The 19,585-nt window shown below is 41.5% G+C and overlaps 2 protein-coding genes across 2 annotated transcripts; both read right to left on the bottom strand.

Annotated features, from left to right (window-relative positions):
• Positions 1–3,132: 3,132 nt before the first annotated feature.
• On the bottom strand, positions 3,133–10,267 carry igf2b (insulin-like growth factor 2b). The gene is made up of 4 exons (XM_080027361.1): positions 10,084–10,267; positions 9,012–9,162; positions 7,367–7,548; positions 3,133–5,880 (listed from the first exon to the last, which is right to left on the bottom strand). Exons 1-4 carry the CDS (start codon positions 10,159–10,161, stop codon positions 5,641–5,643), a joined length of 651 nt encoding a protein of 216 aa, XP_079883487.1. The 5' UTR covers positions 10,162–10,267; the 3' UTR covers positions 3,133–5,640.
• Positions 10,268–12,700: 2,433 nt separating this feature from the next.
• th (tyrosine hydroxylase) lies at positions 12,701–19,303 on the bottom strand (the record flags this gene model as incomplete). Its single annotated transcript, XM_080027324.1, has 14 exons — positions 12,701–12,860; positions 13,509–13,642; positions 13,784–13,879; positions 14,617–14,673; positions 14,764–14,833; positions 15,867–16,002; positions 16,201–16,346; positions 16,987–17,037; positions 17,129–17,196; positions 17,327–17,415; positions 17,514–17,688; positions 18,564–18,767; positions 18,875–18,958; positions 19,220–19,303. The coding sequence occupies 14 exons, from the start codon at positions 19,301–19,303 to the stop codon at positions 12,701–12,703; spliced, it is 1,554 nt and encodes a 517-aa protein (XP_079883450.1).
• Positions 19,304–19,585: the final 282 nt, after the last annotated feature.

The following is a 19,585-nucleotide window of genomic DNA, read 5'->3' as shown; positions in this document are numbered from 1 at the left end:
GAGAGAGACACAGAGGAGGGGAGGAGAAGAAAGGAGAGTAGAAGGCCTGTCTTAATTGGCCTGTGTGGCCACGCTGGGCTCTGATGGTTTGGCCTTGCCAAACCCTGTGCCTCAATAGTTGGCCTGGCCTTACATGCATCCCGTGCATTCGGCCAACCACAACTAACTCTAGTGTGCTCTTTGGCAGTTTCCAATGTCAGGCCTGGGAGAGTTGTGCCACCCACATCTACACTCTGCTCCACACAGTTCAGGAGGCCTCTCTGATGGGGATGGATGCATGGGTTTCGGTTTATGGTTTATTTAGCTCCGCCAGTTTAGGTTGAGGTGGCATTTCTGTGCTCTTTCTATTGTTTTTATTTAGGATAACGTTATAGCAATTGAATGCCTCGGTTCTAGATTTTACATGCCAAATACTGGACAAATACCTTTAAGCCTTTCACATTGTTCAGTTCAGTTCTGTTTTTGCACAACTAATTCATTACTACACTGTAATCCAGTCAATAGATTAAGATGTAATTTCCCTCTGTCTATTACAATGACATTTCTTTTTTAAACCATGCCCCACCAGTGCTGCATCAGCTTTAATGATAAACGACATGATCTAACCAGCATAACCATCAAACTTGACAATCGAGAACATAAGTTCATGACTTGGCACAATTTAACTCGGTTTGGCTGGTTTTGGTTGACTTATGTTGTGCCAGATGCTGCCCTGTCAGGAACAGTGGTGACATGATGAGCCCTGAGGACCAAAACGTTCCTGATCTCATTACCAGGCTCTGGAGAGTCACACTATGTATACCTGCAGGGAACAAGCTTACTCCGATAGTAGCTGCTGGAGAACACACACACACACACACACACACACACACACACACACACACACACACACTCACACTTGCCAGTAGGTTTTAAAAATGTCAGCGAGAGTAACATGTTTTATTGGGATTGACACTTTAAAGACGAGCGCTATTCATGCATTTATCAATTAAGGGAAGGAAGTAATGGTGCACACTTCCCATACTCAATGAAAATATGTGAAATTCTGCAAGTGTTTGCATGCAAGTTTGATTTGTGCATGATTGTGTGTGAACTTGTGCAGCCTCTGGCCATCCTTCAGAAACGAATACATTTTGACAGCATGCACTTCCAGCTGAGTGTTTTCCACTCTCTTTTTTTTGCAGATTGATGGACTCCTTGGTCGGGCAATAAGGTTTCATGAGACAGGCAAAGGTGATTTAATTGAGTGATTTACGACCATAAAAAACAGAACACAAGCTCCTCTACACCGTTGGCCAACCAGTCTCCCCACTTTCCCAGAAGCAACTCACGTGCATTCCATCACTGTTATGCAGAACTTTGCACTTAAGCCAAAGCAAAAGAAATGTCTGGCTCTCCTGCTTGAAAAGTTAAAACCCCCTTTGATACCAACCTAAAACAGAACGGAGAGCTAGAGTCAACTCTGCTGCACCCAGATAACCCCAGTGCGAAACACTTCCATTCTGGGAACAAAAATGCAAAACTTGAAATCTGCCCGGTAACAGACATCTCACTGGTGTATGTGCATGCATGACAACAATGAAAGGTCGTGCCATTTTCAGAATATGCATGTGATAATTTGAGACGTGTCGGTTACTTAATTTAGGTGCCAAAGTGTAGCTTGCTCCAACAGTCTAGCAAGCCACTGGATGATGGAGGGATGGATGCGGGGATGGGTGTGCAAGGTACAGTGAGAACAGGTCAGGTTTATTGTGGCATGTAGTCAGCAGAGGAAGGACTGAGAAGTTGTGGCCAGCCTGCTTGCCACTCTGTGAGGGCGTATTTCCACTTTGTTTCCGAAGATTCTTTGTAATGCCTTAAGATGTAATAAATAATTTATACAGGGCATATAACATTTAATTGATATAAAAATATTTCAAAAATGGCCCTCAGGCTCAACACATGCTGAAAATTGTCACCACACATCCAAGACTGTACAAAGCAGTGAATCCTTTAGACATCATATGTTTGATAAAATGTTTTTTTTATTGATATTAAAAATGAAAGTACATGAATTGTGCATTTCGGACGTTCTAGCGTGCAGAGGTTAAATCAATAAAATACACACAGGCTGAGTGAGCTACTGACACAGAAAAACGTTGCCATTGCCCCGCAACATACCTCTTCAAATTCAGCGAAAAATAAAAGTGGTTGTCTTTTAACGCCATTCATAAGAACACTAGAGTAGCCTCTTTGAACATGACAATAGTGAATGAATGCAGTCCTAGCAGGAAAATATAGAATAAAATATAAAATATAATATAATTTATTATTGTTACTAATAATAAGTATAATAATAACAATAATAATAATATTAATATAATAATAATTATAATAATAAAAAATAATTGCACTGCCTGCTTTGTTGCACAGCTGAATTAGAATATAATTAAAGACATGACGCAGCCTTGATAATAGACATCTCTCAGACAGAATAAAGATATGAAGTATGAGCTTGACTCTTAGCCACAGTGGAGCGAGTATCCATTAGGTCTCAAGTTCAAGAGCGATGCATGACACGGAGGAAACATGATGTGGCACAGATTTACCTTGTTTCGGACATGGGTTTCGGTAGTTTGTCACTGAGAGCTATATATCATTGTGGCCAGGTATGCCCTCGGCTGCCCTCCCACAACAAGATTAGCACTTACACTCAGCAACTATAGCCCACTTCTACCGCAGAGAGCATAGATTGTTTTTATTTTATTTATTTTTCCTGAGTGCTTCAGAAAAGGTTCAGCTTGATAGCCCTTCATCAAATGCATATTGGATGGAGTTATTATTGGAAGATTGCTGAGGGGTGAATGGCCGCCTAACAACCCTGCCCCCCCGCCCCCTCCCTCGACCACCTCGCAATGCAAATACCGATTCTGTTGATGCATAAGATCAGGAGCATTGTCTTCTAAGAGTAGAGTTGAGAGGATAGATAGATAGATAGATAGATAGATAGATAGATAGATAGATAGATAGATAGATAGATAGATAGATAGATAGATAGATAGATAGATAGATAGATAGATAGATAGATAGATAGATAGATAGATAGATAGATAGATAGATAGATAGATAGATAGATAGATAGATAGATAGATAGATAGATAGATAGATAGATAGATAGATAGATAGATAGATAGATAGATAGATAGATAGATAGATAGATAGATAGATAGATAGATAGATAGATAGATAGATAGATAGATAGATAGACTCTCTCCTTGATAGAGAACAACCTTAATGTGACCTTTGTTGGTTACTAGCATCATAGCAACACCATTACCTTTAATTTAGGCATCAGCCAAATGACTTGTGTGTTGTAGACCTAGTCAAACCTAGATCTACAACTGACCGGTTATTTAGACCCAAACAAACACACAACAACCTCAGTGGCACTGGCACATGGGCGAGATGTTCCTTGGAAGATCAAAGGACACCATGCACATTTAGAAAGACATGATTTAATGAAGGACTGATCATTCCCCCGCCATCAATACTAAAGTGGCTTTAAAACATAGTGGGTTTGAGTACAATCACTGTTGAACAGTTATTTTTCCAATAATAAAAGTCACTCGTTGATGCTTTCCTTTATCCCAGATAACCCTGACAGGCTTCTGGACATCCATGCAGACCAACGTGTTTCAGAGTATGTGCCTATGTCTGTGAAAAAACATGCCAAGCAAATCCAGGCTATGCTGCTGTTAAAATATTAATTTAAAGTAACTATGGCAAACAAACAAAAAAGGAAAAAAAGACATTATTTTTGGTACAAAGCATCTACAAAAAAAGCCTTACAACTCCAATTGGAAAACAGAGATCATACAAAATAACCGTCAGTTGAGCATCAGTGCTACGTATATTATTTGGACCAATTTTTCAAATATATTTTATAACAAAATAAATAATGCCTTTATACAGTGCCCTTATTTGTATTTCAACAAACAAACAAAAAAGCTTGGCGGCTCATTACGCAAGATACAGCTCAGACTAAAGGAAAATAACACAATGTCCCTGGAAACTAATTATATATCTATATTTATATATATATATATACATATATATACATATATATATAAAGATGTATATATATATTCAAGTATTTGTTTTCAGGCAAAAGCATGTGAATACTACTGATATACATTAAAAAATAAAATGTTAGTTGACATTATTGCTGCTGTATTTTTCCCTTTGTATTGAAATTGTGTGCCTTTCTTTAGAACTGTAAAATAACATCATAATAATAACCAAGGAAACAAACAAACAAACAGACAGACAAAAAAAAAAAAGCCTAACTTGGAAAAACAGGAATGTCACGGTACCAGAAACTGACGGGGTTTTCCATTTTTTTCATTGACACATTGATATGAAAAGAAAACAGATAAAAGACAAAATAAAATAGAATCATCATTATCCCAATTGCTCTTTGTCCATGACATGTTACTTCCTGTCAGAGCAGTCTGCAAAACCATGGCAAACCGGAAGTTCTGTCCCAGAACTGTAGTACTGTCCCAATCCAGGCGGTCCACAGTGTCCCATATGTGTCCCCACACTGTTCCCTGTGTGTGGCAGCCTCAGAGGGACAGGAGGGACAGGGACGGGGTCTCAGGTCCCCCTTTGTTAGTGATGAGCAGCCGCTTGCTGTGAGCCTATATGCCGACACAGCCCTCTCAGTGACACTTCCCCCTTGACATTGCCACTGCCAGGAGCTCCCCAGGTCCTTTATTTTCCTTTTTTAAAGTCACAACTTTCCTTAAAACGGAAAGTTTTATTATTCATTCAAAGAAAAAAAACGTGCTTTTCAACCTCTTCTTTGAGTCCATTCCCAAAGCTAGCACCATGACATTTTTTTAAGCTACACGTTCATTGTTCATAAAAAAATAGTGCCATTTTTTTCTTTACTTTGACGTAATCCGTGGCAATGTGCAATTTTGCAGACTCTTTGCTGCTTTTTGTTTGTGATCAAAAGGTGCTGGAACAGGAATCTAATTTTACAAAATAATTCCTTACAGTGTGGAAGTCCCTTTATAGGTAGAGGTGCAAACTAATAAGAAAAAGAACTAACAGAGATTTTCTTTTTGCCTCAGGAAAAAAATGATGTGGAATGGATTCTTTCATGCAAGCTGCTCTTCACTTTCAGTTGGCTTCCACAAGGACAAAAAAACATTCCACTGGGGTGTCCTCTTGACACTTGCAAACCCCAGATCTCTTTCATCTTCTTTTCTCCTTGGCCGTTTGTCTGTCGCTTTAAGGATCCACCTGAATTGCATTCAGCCAAATTGTTAACTTTCTGTTCATCATTTGTGTTTGTGCCTTTTGTGTCGGTGACTGAAAGAGAGAGGGAGCGAAAGAGTTCAGACAGGAAGAATGTGAAGGCATGTTTGTGTGCCGGAGGAGGGTGGGTGGGGGTTGAGGGGGGGAGCATTAGAAAGGGGCAAGGGGGTCAAGAAGTAGTTGATGAGAGCAGGGGGAGGGATCGGTGGGCTCGGATAGGGCAGGGGAGGTCAAAGAGGACTGCCACAGAAATGACGTCAGAGACAAAGCTATAATCCCCTAGTCTTTTTTTTCTCCCTCCAAACTCTTGTCTGTGCAAAGGGCTGGCAGCGGGGCTCATTTGTGGCTGACAAAGTTGTCCGTGGTGAGCAAGACAGGAGGCAGTTTGCTGGGCAGGCTGATGAGGGGCCGGTGGAAGATGGCTTGCTCCTCGGCTTTGATCTTCTCCGCCTGCCTCCGATACTTTTTGGCCCTCAGGATGGCGGGGACACCCCTCCGGAGCCGCTGGGCCGCCTTCCTCTGCCACACCTCGTATTTGGAATACTTCACGGTCACATGCTGCTTCCTTGGGACTTCCTATTGTGGCGTGCCGGATGAAAATAAGAGGAAAAAAGGGAAAAGAGGGAGTGAGTTCATTAGAAGTGATAAGATACTGTTGCACATACTTACTACAATGGAGGAAAGCCTTTGTTTGTTTTGTTTTGAGAACTTTCAGTCATTGTTGGGGCCAGTCAAATGGAAAATCAAATGTCATTCTTATATAGCGCCGAGCCGTCATAACAGACTCGCCTTTGCCTCCAACTTGCCCTTGTTTTGGTTTCCTTGACTGAGAGAAGCTGTCAACAAGTGCTTAGTTCAGCCTCTTTAACATACTGTCAAAGGGAAGGGCGGTCACTGGCCTCATATACATATAAGGAGCAAGTCGCCCGTTAAGCCAAACGACCCGCTGAACCGTGTAACCTCTGAAGGCCGAAATTAAACGACCCATAAACACATTTCATTTAATTTCAAACCCCTCTATTCTTACACGGCGAACTCTTTAAAATACGGCGTAAGGTTTTTGGGATTGAAACAAAGTGGGAGTGGTAGCAGAAGATATGCGTGAGTAGCCGGTGCTGCATCTGAATGGCTTGTTTTGGTCCTGCCACTTGAGGAGTGTTTATCCCTCTTCATTCACTCCAGGCCTGCTCAATAGCCCAAGAACAGCTGGCCCTCAGAGCAGGCTGTACCCATCAACTCTCCCTGCCCAGACAAACTAGGGACATGTCCCAACTAATTCCCTTGCAGACTCTCTCTCTCCCTCTCCCTCTCCCACTCCCACTCTCACTCTTTTTTATTTTTTTTTGCATTTCATGACAGAAAATACATTATTTTCCTCATGACATCACCATGTTTGTTCAGTTATTTTGTTGACATCACAAACAATATCAAAGGCAAAGTGGGAACATTATATACATCTTTCCAGCCTTGTCTAAAAATAAAAAGTATTTATTTTAGAGGTCTGGAAAGCAGCCCGGCTCAGTCTTGTGAATGCAGTGAAGGGGCCCGAAACGTGTTGACGCTTCCAGGCATGTTTGTGACATATTTCGAAGAATCTCTAATTGCTGGGTCAGGTGTTCCTGACCACACAGATCACAATGATGCATGCCAGGTTTCGGAGAGCATGCTGTTGCATGACTAATAATCGCACAGTGTGTTCTGAATCGCAATTCAGAACACACTGTTTTGTTATGGACCAGCACCCACACACACACACACACACATACACACACATACACACGCAGCCAGTCTGTCTCAGACAGTCAGCCTTTTTGTCCTGAATGTTATGTACTTCTTGATGTTTTCCACGATGGTCAGCACTTTGCTTGAAAAGTAACTGCTTACCAGTGACCAATTGAACAAGTTAAACCTGTCTGTGCTCTGCGCTATGTGTCAGGGACATACGGGTGAGGCTCATAGGTGAATGGAGGCGCAGGAGATTGCAGGACAGATATAGACTAGCGGATTAGTTAAATGTTTCCCACAGTGGCGTGTTGTTGTTGTTGTTGTCGTCAAGACGTACCTGTTTTAGTGGGGGCATGACGGGTATGACCTGTAGAGAAGTGGCCGACACGTCCCTTTCGGACTTGGCGGGTTTGGCACAGTACTGCTCCAGCAGGCCGAGGTCACAGCTACGGAAACAGCACTCCTCCACGATCCCACGGTTCTGGGTGCGCCGGTTGCTTCCCCTGCTGGTTGGCCGACCTGAAGAAGAACCACAACAGGGGATGAAGAAAAGGCCACGAGGAAAGGGGGTAAAGTTTTTTACGGCCTAAAAAACACAACACTGGCACCAGTAAAAAAAACAAGAAAAAAAAGGTTGTTTTCGCAGGATTACTTTGACAATCACAGCAAGTCCACGGAACAAAGAGGATAACAGGAAATCTATGACCAACTGAAACAAATCTTTTTGTTTGTAGAGGATAATCTGATTAGGCCTATCCGGAAGTCGTTTAATGAGTGAATACACAAGTAAACACCAAGGCGCTGTAGACAAACTAAAAGAGTGACGAGAGAGAGACAGGGCAGCTAAACTCTCGGAAAGACCTTTTGTCGGAACAATTACATAAAATGGAAACTCTTCTGTGACCTTGTCCTTTGTCAAGTCAGCAGAGATAAAGAGGATGAGTAGGGAGAAGAGAGGGAGGCATAGAGGTAGAGAAGACAGGAGGGAAGGGGATCAGCTCAGAGAGGGAGTGTGAGGGTCAAAACAGAGGGGAAGAACGCAAAACAAAGGGGTAAGGGAGTAAACATGGGAATCCATGACCAATAAAGGCCTTGTTTGAAGTATTGCGCCTCACACAAAGTTGAAGTTATCTCATGATAGGGATGGCAAGATTTGACTGCAGTAAGAGGAACATGAGAGAGACAGGGACCCATGATGGAGGAGGAGGGATAACTGTTGGCTTAAATTGGATAAGGATATTTCTGATTTGAGCTTTTGTGGAACACAAACAAACTGTCTGCATGTCAAATGCAAAAATAAATATATTACACATATTTTTCAAAATGAAATGGTGTTTACTCTGCTGCCGATACTGACAGCTGAGGAAGGTGAAGTTGTGTCCACCGCAAACACCGGCAGACTGTGCGAAGGGAAGCTTATCCATCTGAGGATTAACAGCATTCACATAATGCTTAACAGCTATTCCCACATCATTGCCACAATGGAAGAAATGATCAGAATTGATGTTAGGGAGCCTTACTCTTAACCTGACATAAAAAAACAGCTCCCCCCAACCCAGCCCCCCTTCCCCCACACTCATCAGTGTGGTCGCTTGGCCTGGGAACAGTGGTGCTGAGGTGACTGGTATGCCTCTTGGGGTGCTATTACTATACTGGTAAACAAGCGGCCCATTGTCTCGCGCAGAGTCGTGTGTGCCTTCACAGCTCGCCGGCCTTTCATATGCAATGAGAGGTACGGTGTATAGTGGGCAGAAAGCGCACACTCAGCAGACCGGCCTGGGCCGGGTCTTGAGACACACAGCTGGCTATAATCTCTCTCTCTCCGTCAGTGTGCGTGCACGAGAAATAAAAAAATACCAATCACGCATACAGCACAGCCACATACTATCCAAACAGATGTGTGCGCATGAACAACAGAGATACCCAACAGAGGGACTTAAAAAGTGAAACGACATTTGCACTTGCAATGGGTTTGAACCTACTGAAATAGAAGCCTCTGTCTTCACAGACAAACTGCAGCGCATCCACCAGCTCTCCTCCACATAGCGTCTCCGCCGAGGCAACTTCCACAACGTAGAGCGCCAGGGCCAGTGCAAACAGCAGCGCACGACTGGACGAAGACATCTTCTTGACCTGCGGGCACAAAAATAAAAACACATCGCAGAATAAAACATTTGCTTTGAAACGGAAACACATATTTCAGAAGTGATGACATTACACATTACTAAAGTAGAAGAAGAAAAAAAATCCCAGGTGACAGCCAGATGTTGCCTTTCAGTGTGATATACGAGGATATCCCCTCTATACGCGTTTGCATGCTTGAACAAGATGTACGACTTCCAGTGTTCCAGTGTTAAGTGCTGGTCCTATGTAGGCCTATTGACGTATTAACTCAGGAGGAAAAATCTATTGCGCGAGACAAATGATTCCAAATGTACAGACTCCTCCGCCCCCTCTCCCCCCAAGAGAGAAGTGCTTATTCTGGAGGAAAAAGTAGACGGTATCTCTGGCTTTCACCCTCTTACACAACTCTCCAGAAGTTGCAAGACCGGCTACTCGATAGTTAACTATCTGAAAAGCCAGACTCAGCATATATTTTCCCCTTGCTCACCCTCTGATGAGCTCACTGACCCTCAGACCTACCGCCCCCTATCTGCCGGCAGAAAGACCAGCTGTTTGCTCCGAGTCCAGCAGCGAACGGCGCACCATCAAGGCGAGAGAAGAATAAAAAACCTCTCAAACTCCTTTTCCTTATATCCTATCGGGTTACCTGTTGCACAAAGGTTTCAAAAGCTTCAATCGCCCTTCGTGTCATTTATGCACCTTGAACGTTCCCTGTTGCATGCACTTTAGGAGATGTCCAGTTGCTCATATGGCACAAAAATAACAAAAAATAAAACAACAAAAAATGATGCGGACAATGCATCAGCTCAGCTTGGAGCGGGTTTTTCACTCACAGAGCCAAGAAGGCATCGTTTTAGCCCTGTCAGAGGTCTTTCAATACGCGCACAGTGCGACCGGGAGAGTATAAAACTATTTGTTCCGTTTGGTTACCTTCATTATTCTGCTGTTCTCCGTTCTTCGGCAGGTGTGGAAAAGTGAGTGGTGTCCGTGTCTTTGCTGGGTCTCCATGTCAGGTGGTCAAAACGTCAGGGGTTAGCCTATTTGGTTGAAGAGGTTGCAGGTGAGTTAGTTTCCCAGTTGGTGCGGCTATAGAGATGATGTGTGAGAGGCTGTCCCAAAGACCAGGCGACCAAACTTCTCAGGGAGAAGTATTATATACCCAAACACGCCCATCTCTCCTACAGCCCACCCCCTCGCTCCTCCTCTTCACGGCTGGTAGGAAGAAAAAATGGTCCAGAGAGGTTTCATGGAAAAGTGCTTAAAGGGAGAAAAGGCAAAAAGAGAAGAGAGAGAGAGAGAGAGAGAGAGAGAGAGAGAGAGAGAGAGTTACAAAATATGGAACAATTCCATAGGCATTTTCCACGTTTACGCACTGTAACCTACAATCACAATGTTTACACACAGGATGCAGTCTGAACAAGAATAGACGTAATTCCTCAGACTCAAAGTGAAAAAAAATTAAATGTCAATGTCTCTGTCTCCGCCATGCTGTGATTAAGAGTGGAAAAAGTGAGGCCCAGGTCTCTCCTATGACTCAGGTGTTAAGATGAAGTCACTGGGGTCAAACGTGACGGCCGATTACTCTCCTAGCTGAAGAGAGCCTAAAGTGGGGTTGAGGAAGAGGAGAATGCAGCGGGTTTGGCTGGCTGATGCAAGTATCAACAGTGTCAAAGCCTTTGGCCAGTGTAAATGCTGCATCACGGAAAGGAAGTGATGGTGACAAAAAAGTGACATTCGGTTGCTCACTTGCTTAAAAATATAATATTTTTCTTACGAGAAAAAAAGTTTATCAATGCATCATTCACACAATGGATAAAACACAGGGAACTCGCTCTGTCTTGTTCCAAATCAATCCAGCAGAAAAACCTCATCCAGATGTTGCCTTGGCAGCTTCGCAATTGACAAAAGGGGTGGGGGGGCTGCATACATGAAGCTCGAGATTTTTTTTTCTTATTTTGATTTTACAGAAGAGTAAAACATTTTTTTATTTTTTATTTTTTTATATTATATACAATTGTGTATGAGGGATTCCCTTATATAAGTGTGGCTTCTGGAGGAGTCAAGGATCTGGACATGTCTTCAGACTGACACCTAGTGGTCTGGGTGGTGAACCTCCGTTTGTTTGCCTCGCAGCTCCTCAGCAGGTTGGAGGAGAATGGCATCAACGTGTATTGACTGGACGGCATGCAGGGCCCAGGGACCTGATTCACAACATATTACCTGGCTGACCACCGGGAGCTCTGCCCGGGCAAACTCCCAAATCCTACTCCTGTTGTACATTCCTTCTTTGTTTCAGCAATATTCATGAGTGTGCCTCTCACTATGGTCCCTGGTAAGTAACATAATGTATTCATAAAGGTGAAGGTGAGCTTGTATACCATTCATTTAGGTGATACTATTCATTTAAGCAGAGGTTGTGCAACACTATTTTTTCAAACGAAAATGAGCAGAGGTTGTGCAACACTATTTTATCAAACGAAAATGAACATAACATTAGATTTTTCCCCCATCTGCTTCTCTAGAAATGTATAATTTTCATTGAAATGTTTATTAGATTATTTTAACATCTGATAATATTGCAAAATAGCCAGTTTGGATTGAAGGCAGGAGGAGAGCATTTAGACAAATGATTCATTTAATAGGTTCAATGAAAATCTGCTGTGATTTGAAGACCTGGCAGGTAGGCCCTGCTGGACTGCCCCCTCTTGTGGTAGACAAATATAAATTATTATGTAGCTAAGCATCCTTAAATCTCTAAAATGATTGGTGATTCCTATTTGGTGTGTGTGTGTGTGTGTGTGTGTGTGTGTGTGTGTGTGTGTGTGTGTGTGTGTGTGTGTGTGTGTGTGTGGCCGTGCGTGTGTGCATGTGTGTAATCATGAATGACAGCAAACTTTCATTTGAGAATTTTAATTATTTTACATATTCTTTTCACTCACACAACAATCAGCAGTACATGGAAAGCTTGTTTTATTATTAATTTTATCCTGCATTTACACTGCGAGACAAAAGCAGCAGGAAACCAAACGAATCAGTAAGTTTAGAGATATACTCAAATGAGGAATTCACATATAAAATAAAGCCTTTAACACAGCAGGGGAATTTTATCCCCTGAATAAAATAAATAGAATTTAAAATACGCACTTAATTTTACTCTTACATTTATTTGATTTTAAAATACTCATTCCATGCCCATTTAGTTTTTTCTTTGAATACATTCATTATGACAGCTCCCTTTGATTTTGGTGCAGACTTTGACATACAACACATTTTGCCTCATAAGCATGAATGTTGGTAAAACCCCATTGGTTTCACAAATGGAGTGACTGCTTTGCGAGGCGATTAACATCTTTGGGAAACTTTGCCTGCGCTGCGTATTGAGGTTTTTAATGGTTGAGACCTTTGTCGGCCAACCAGCCAATCAGCGACAGCAAGCGACAACTCATCAGAGACAGACAGACAGCATTAGACTGGGGTTACAGCACAGATAGATGAACATGTCACACACAACAGCAGGATGGTCAGTCACAGACAGGGTGCTTCAACATCATGACAAAACACTGAGGGCATCAGTCAGCACTTTGAGCTCATCCTTCACTCCCTCCAGGCCTCCTTGGACCTTCAGTGGGTTGTCCAGCACCTCCACGCTGCTGGTATATGGATCGAACCTCACAGAAAAGGGACGCTTGATACCGGCCACATACCCCCTTTGTGAAATACAAGAGTTCCGGAAAAAGAACAAAAGAGTAATTTACCCAGAGAACTCGAGGGTGAGGTCGTTCTTTGAGCTCTTTGTTAATATATGCATTGCAGCTGCCTGGCCTCAGGAAACCTCTCTTTAATTGAGTACTTGTAGTTTGGCGTGTTGTTTATGTTCCCCTTAACAGACACTGGAATGCCCTGCGCCACACTCTAAACATATTCATACTGTAGTCTTTTTCAAATTTACCACGTTCTTTTTTTCTTTTCTTTTTTACAAACGTGCTGGTATTTTCCTCATCCAGAGTTGCAGGGGATGCCGTGTGCTGTATTCTTACTAGAGACCAAATGCTTTCAAAAACACTCACCAAAGCTACTTGTTTTGCAGGGCATCATTTGATCTGTTTGCCAAATGAAACTCTGGCGTTTTGCCTCGGTAAGAAAGACTACATTATTAACAGCTGTCTTCTGGCTGCCATGGCTGACCTGCAAAAGTCTCGTGGCCTCAGGGGTTGACTGGCTGTTCTCTGACCTTGTCCTTACATAACCCCTTTACTTTTTGTTTTTTTGTCTTCTCTTCTGTCTCCTGTGTGTTCTCGTGTCTTCTCTGTGTGCGTGTGTGGGTGCAAACAAGAAAACATGTGGGCTTTCGGTACCTGAATTTTTCTTTTGCATCTGAAAAACTCTCAGAGACAAAGTAGACGGGCTGGTAGGTCTGATCTTGATAGGGCTGCATTGCCGCGGCCTCTGGATGGAACTCTCTTGTTTCTGGTTCGTCAGACAGTGAGTGCTGGATTGCGGTTAAAAAAGAAAGATGGAGAATTTACTGACAGCTTGTTTGGCTTTTACTGATGCCTTTTTTTATTTATTTTTTATTCTGGGAAATATTAATTCATTGAGCAGAAAGCAGAGCAAATCTCCTGGAACGCACCACAAGCTCTCCGTAAGAGGAGAGCAGTCCAGCGCCGTAAGCCTTCACTTCACCATTCTGTTTACATAAGCCATACTCAACGGTGAACCAGTAGAGCTGATGGGAAAAGCACATACAGAAGAGTGAGTGAGAACAAGAAGGATACTGGGGTCGGCCGTCAGTTCATTATTATATAAGGGAATGTACAAAAATGATCAGGGAGGGAGGTGGGGTCAGAGAAGGGGATGGGTTATGTCTTTTTTTTCTTTTGGTTGAAAGGAGGTAGTCATAGCTTTGGGAAAACAAGTGGATTGTTGTTAGTTCTTTGATTTATATTTCATTTAATATTTGTCTTGTGTGAAATAACAGACTGAATGGTTTAACCAAAATACTACGTCACCAAAATGCCTTTGTGCGCAAGTAGTTCTGCCGTATGAAGGGGACAACTATCATGTCTCTGCCTTAGTTTAACACTTAATTGAATTACATTATAGCTTGTGTTAGGTATTTGTTAACTTGTGATGTGGTCTCTCTAAAGTGCACAACACTTTCATACGTACCCCCCACCCCCCCAAGAAAACAATAAACAGAAGGGCCACATTTTTATGTGTTTCATAATTTTGGCAATCGTCTATTCCAATCATATGTGTAAGCTACAAAACATATTCTTAGATTAATTTATTTTGTTTAAAAATATGAGTTGACATAAGTGGATTTGTTCTAATTTCTTTCTAAGGAAAGGGGAGGGTTGCAAAGCAGTTATTAATAAACCAGCCTGGGGAGGGTCTGTTTCAACCTCAATCATTGTTGTACAGTCCCTAAGTACTGAAAGAATTTGTGGCCTATGGTCTTACTGTGGAAAGTTTCTCAATATCTTCATCTGAAGCGCCAAGTGATGCCAGACCAAGGTTCTGCAGCAAAAAATCAAAAAGATGTCACCAAAACATTATAGCACAGCATGGAAAATAACAAGTAAGTCCACCAGATCCTGTCCCACTCACCTGTGAAAATTGGGCAAAAGTGCGGTCGGCCAACATGGGGACGTGGCCCAACAATTCATGAACACAGTCACTGAAGAAACAAGAAAAAGCAAGATTCAACTGGGACCGTGTGTGGTCACAATTGAAAAAAGCCCTACGATACGTTTGCAGTAAGTAAATACAGATTTTGTGATCGCTAACTGGAAATGTAGACTTCTTTCATTACAAAACAATGGTTGCAATAAAGTGAAAAACAATTCTGTCTCCAGTGTGAAACAAGAGGAAGTGAAGACAGAAGCTTATTTTCTTACAGAGCCAAAATCTGGGGAAAACATTTTAACAGTTAACTTAAAATGAAACTTTTCCAAAAATCCCGACTTTTCTTTATTTTCCTCAAGTAGTGTGCTTATTTAAACTGGACACTGGGAGTGCGTGATACCAAGTTCTATAGGATAGGCTTTTTATATAAAGGCGGAGTCAGTGAATCTGGAAAATGCTTTTTGTCAAAATTGGTGAATATCTCCTCACGACCCATTCATTTAGTGTGTGTGTATGCAAAAAAAAAACAGTGTTACAGTATTAAATAGCCTAGGCTATGTGAACAGGCATGTTGCTGGGCCCCCTTTGTTTAAATACCAGTTTACGGAGCGTGCACGGTATATAAACACCAGACTTTTTTTTCAGCGCACAAACTGAACTGGTGGGGGGATTGTGAGGAGATATTAACTGATTTAATTCTTATTTAGTTTAATTTACATATACTGTATGTTCTTTAATTATTTCTCTTTATTAAAGGGTGTTTCTTACTTGATATTTTTTCTATTGTCACTGACTTTGTACATGTTCATTGTATTTATTTTATTTACTTCATGCTATCATTTTGTGTGTAACATGTTTTTGATCAGTATGTTATTCAGACATAATTTAATTAAGCTGAAATTAGAGACGGAGTGGGAAAAAGGCACTGCCAAGGAAAGATGCCAGAGATTGAATGATGGGAAGCTGATGGCGGATCACACAATATTATTTCTGAGACACTGACAAATGCATGGGTTTCTATTGCAAAAAAGTATGGTAAGGTTTGATGCGAGCAGCAAAGCAAGAGGGGTCACATTCCAACTCACGGCTCTGGGGAGTGCATAGGAGAGGAGGCATGTCGGATGTACTGGGTGCACTGGAACACACGGAATGCCAAACTAGCCAGGAAATCTCTGGCTGAGAGCAGACCTGCTACTGGACGCAGAGTGAACCCTGTGCGCTCTATGTGTGTGTGTGTGTGTGTGTGTGTGTGTGTGTGTGTGTGTGTGTGTGTGTGTGTGTGTGTGTGTGTGTGTGTGTGTGTGTGTGTGTGTGTGAGGAAGAGAGAAAGAGAGATTAAGAGGCATGCAAATCAATTAAACTAAACAGTTACTTTACTGCGAGTGTTTACGTTTCACCACTGTTTCTTATGGTCTTTACCTTTTAGGAAGCATGACACGTCTTCCAACTGGGGAATGTTGTCCGGGCTGTACCCACAATGCCTTTCAAGCAGACGGAAGGCCTCAACGTATTCACTGCAGGCATGGGTGCTATACAAGTCCCTCAGAGTTGAGTAAACTTCCCTCCTAATTATGGATACAATTGCATAATAATTCAATTGATTTGAATTGATTTGAGTTGTTGCAATAATGGTCGAGTATAAAATCCACTCTAAGTATGTTTTATTCTTCTGTGTAATCAGTGTGTAATCATTTTCTACTTGATTCAATACGTTTTGAAACATTTTAGTGTTTTTTTGTATATTGCCTTGGGATTCTTATCTATAGTGTCTAAATCCCTTTTAAAAACTTATGAAAAGTTGTATCCTTCTTGTTGAAAATTGCTAGACAAATTAACCTACAGTATGAATCCCTATTGCAACATTTATTAACTAATCTTTCATGGCATCAACAAATATTTAAAGATGATAAAGGTGAATGATATTATCGAAAATGCACTGACTTAACTGTATGTTTTACAGCGTTCTCCATCTGCAACTAATTTACCAAAAATACCAATTAAAGACAAGTCATTTCCAACGAAATGAGAGTAATTCAGGGGGCGGTTAACAGACTATGATTTCCTAGTGTTGAAACAGCAGGGGGGTTAACTGACTTTTTTTGAAAACTTAGTTATTATTTTGATTGTATGCTTGGTGGCGTAAGTCTTCAGCCTTCACGTGCACATCATTAACAGCATTTTAAATGAGGATACAGCAGCCCTTACCATGTGCCAATTTCCTCCTCAGTGTATTCCACTCTGGTAATCGACTGCCCACTGAGGACAGACATGTGTACAGATATATCAGGAATAATCAATTTTTTTTATGAACATCTGTGCAGTATTCAAGCCAAAGGCTGTATCTCACTGTCTGTATTTGAAGGCGATGTCTCCAATCATTCTCCTCCTCTGTCTGTAGGCAGGGTCTGTGTAGCCCTGTTCAAATCAAATATATCACACTCTGATCACATTTTATGTGTCTTGACTCGTGACGTATGTGTCCAACAACACAGCCAGCATGGCAATGACAAATATTTCTCATCATACACGCTTACAGGTCACTTACTGGATGGTCTTGGTCCAAGTCTGGATCAAACTTTGTGACCAGATGATGACATTTGTCCAAATCTACTATTTTCTTTGGGAACCAGTGAACTAGATGAGAAAAGGAAACAAATGGCTATATTCAGTCAAATACACTTTTTTGGAGGGGAAAAATATTGAATTTTATAAAATCAGTGAAAGGGTTTTACATTTGACTTCTTTGGTGGTTTTAACATCCTCAGCGTTCCTCTTGATGGAGCTGATGAGAGTACCGACATCTGAGAGGTGCACCTCACAGCGGACAAAGTACTCCAGGCCTTCCAGGCTGTCCTTGAGCTTCCGGCACGGTCGCGTCTCCAAATGGTGAATCTTAGCTTCGAAAGTCTGAAACAGTCAACCCACTGAAATGTAATAACTCATGCAGTGGACTATAACTATGAGTGTGTTGATAACAAACCGTTTCATTGGACTCTTCAACAAACAAACAAAAAAGGAAAAGCCATGCAAGGTTTTTCTTGTATATATAATAGGAAGATACACTCTCCAATATTGGTTAAAAAAAAGCATACAGTTTATATTCCATTATTTTATATTTTGTCTATATAACCAAATTGCCATCCATGTTAGATTTAATTAGGCCATATATGTCTCATACATGATCAGGATTGAACTGTGCAACAAATGTGATCCACTTTCTTAGTAAATAAAACTGCAAATTGGATATAATATGCTTCCAAACTTGTTTATCTTTTAACGTCTTCATGATACAGCTTTCTATTAAGTCACCGTTTATAAAGGGACATCAGCTTATTTTTTGGACAGAGGACTAGGTTAATAAATCATTTAAAAAAAATTTTACCGACAGTTACTAAGTTATTATTTGATCATTATTTGGGTCGCCATTGTGACAAATCCCTTTGACTTATTAACCCCATAGAAATGGCCTGCAGACGATCTAGACCGAAATCCATTTCTCCTAATTACATGTATAATTTCAGACTTGATAGCTTTTCAGAGAATGGGAACCCCATATATTTACATGTATTACTGCATTGTTCCTAAGTAGAAAAAAACAACCAGCCAGTGTGATTTTTTCAACTCAAAAATATGTCTCTCATATTAATTATCTTATTCTCAACAACGGATCTATGTGGCATTAGTAATTATTATATTGATTAATTAATTAAGGAATGAGTCATAACTTATAAGCACTTCATAATGAGAAAATGTACACTTATTAGAAAATGTACATTTCATACCTCAAAAACTTTGAGTGTCCGCGAAAGTGTCGGAGTCTTGGATGTTCTTAAGGTGAAGAAGATGTTGAGCAGCGCTTTCCCGTCATCCTCCTCAAACACTATCTGTTCACTGACCTCTGCAGCCTCTGCCGCAGCAACCGCGGCTTCCCTCTCCTTGCGCGCGTCGTCGATCAAGCTTTGCCGCCGACCGAGGAATCTTTGAGACTGTTCCATAAGAAAGAAAAAAAGTCTTGCATACTGCAGATGTTTTGATTTAACCCGCTGTCCGAGCACACTTACACAGACACAGTTACTGCTTGGATTTGTCTTACCTTTTGGATATCTCGTTGCATATTTGATGGCAGTGTTTTACATCCCCAAATGCGCATTAGAGCACCAATGCAGTCGTGGTAAACCTACGACATAGCTAAGACTGAGTAGCTGCCAAAGCAAATATTTGAACTGATGTTAGATGTTAATTGATATATATTTAGATTGTATGTGTATATGCTCTAGTGCGCACCAGGCACCGCCGGTGCGTAATAGTCACATCGCCAAACTCTCTGTGCGCAAAACACACCTTTATAGCGGTATAACGTAGAGATAGTATTGGGGACACAATCACATATGTTGATCATGAAAATTAAAATTAAAATTGAAAAAATAAAACTTCTTACCGTGATGGAATCAGATCTCTCCAGCTCGGAGGCTGCTCTACGGATGCTCTTTGTAGAGGACGTGGAGCTGGATGAAAGGGGCATCTTTAGGCGCAGACGTCAAGTCTGTATTGTCTTCGTTTCGGTGTCACTGTGACTGAAGTGACTCGGTAACTGTGTCGCTCCTTTTCTTTTTTTCAGACAAGTTCCCTCTTTTTATGGGGTCATTTGTTTGCAGTTCATGACGTCAAACATGCTAATTACACTCGAATCATTGAATGCGCAGAATCAGACACATCCCCGTCTATATACAGTATGACATTCGGTAAAGCCTGCAACCACGCACAAGATTTAACTTAAGTTGTAACAGCCAACATTTCCTGAGGG

Source organism: Ammodytes marinus (genome assembly GCF_949987685.1).
Source record: "Ammodytes marinus genome assembly, chromosome: 5".
Lineage (NCBI taxonomy): Eukaryota > Metazoa > Chordata > Actinopteri > Uranoscopiformes > Ammodytidae > Ammodytes > Ammodytes marinus.
This window is presented reverse-complemented; position numbering and strand designations above follow the sequence as displayed.

Excerpts from the sequence above, each read along its gene's own strand:
- igf2b (XM_080027361.1), bottom strand. The coding sequence starts at position 10,161 with ATGGAGACCCAGCAAAGACACGGACACCACTCACTTTTCCACACCTGC. Across the intron at positions 7,549-9,011 it reads AGACAGAGGCTTCTATTTCA|GTCGGCCAACCAGCAGGGGA; the intron begins GTAGGTTCAAAC and ends GTTCTTCTTCAG. Across the intron at positions 5,881-7,366 it reads TCATGCCCCCACTAAAACAG|GAAGTCCCAAGGAAGCAGCA; the intron begins GTACGTCTTGAC and ends ACGCCACAATAG.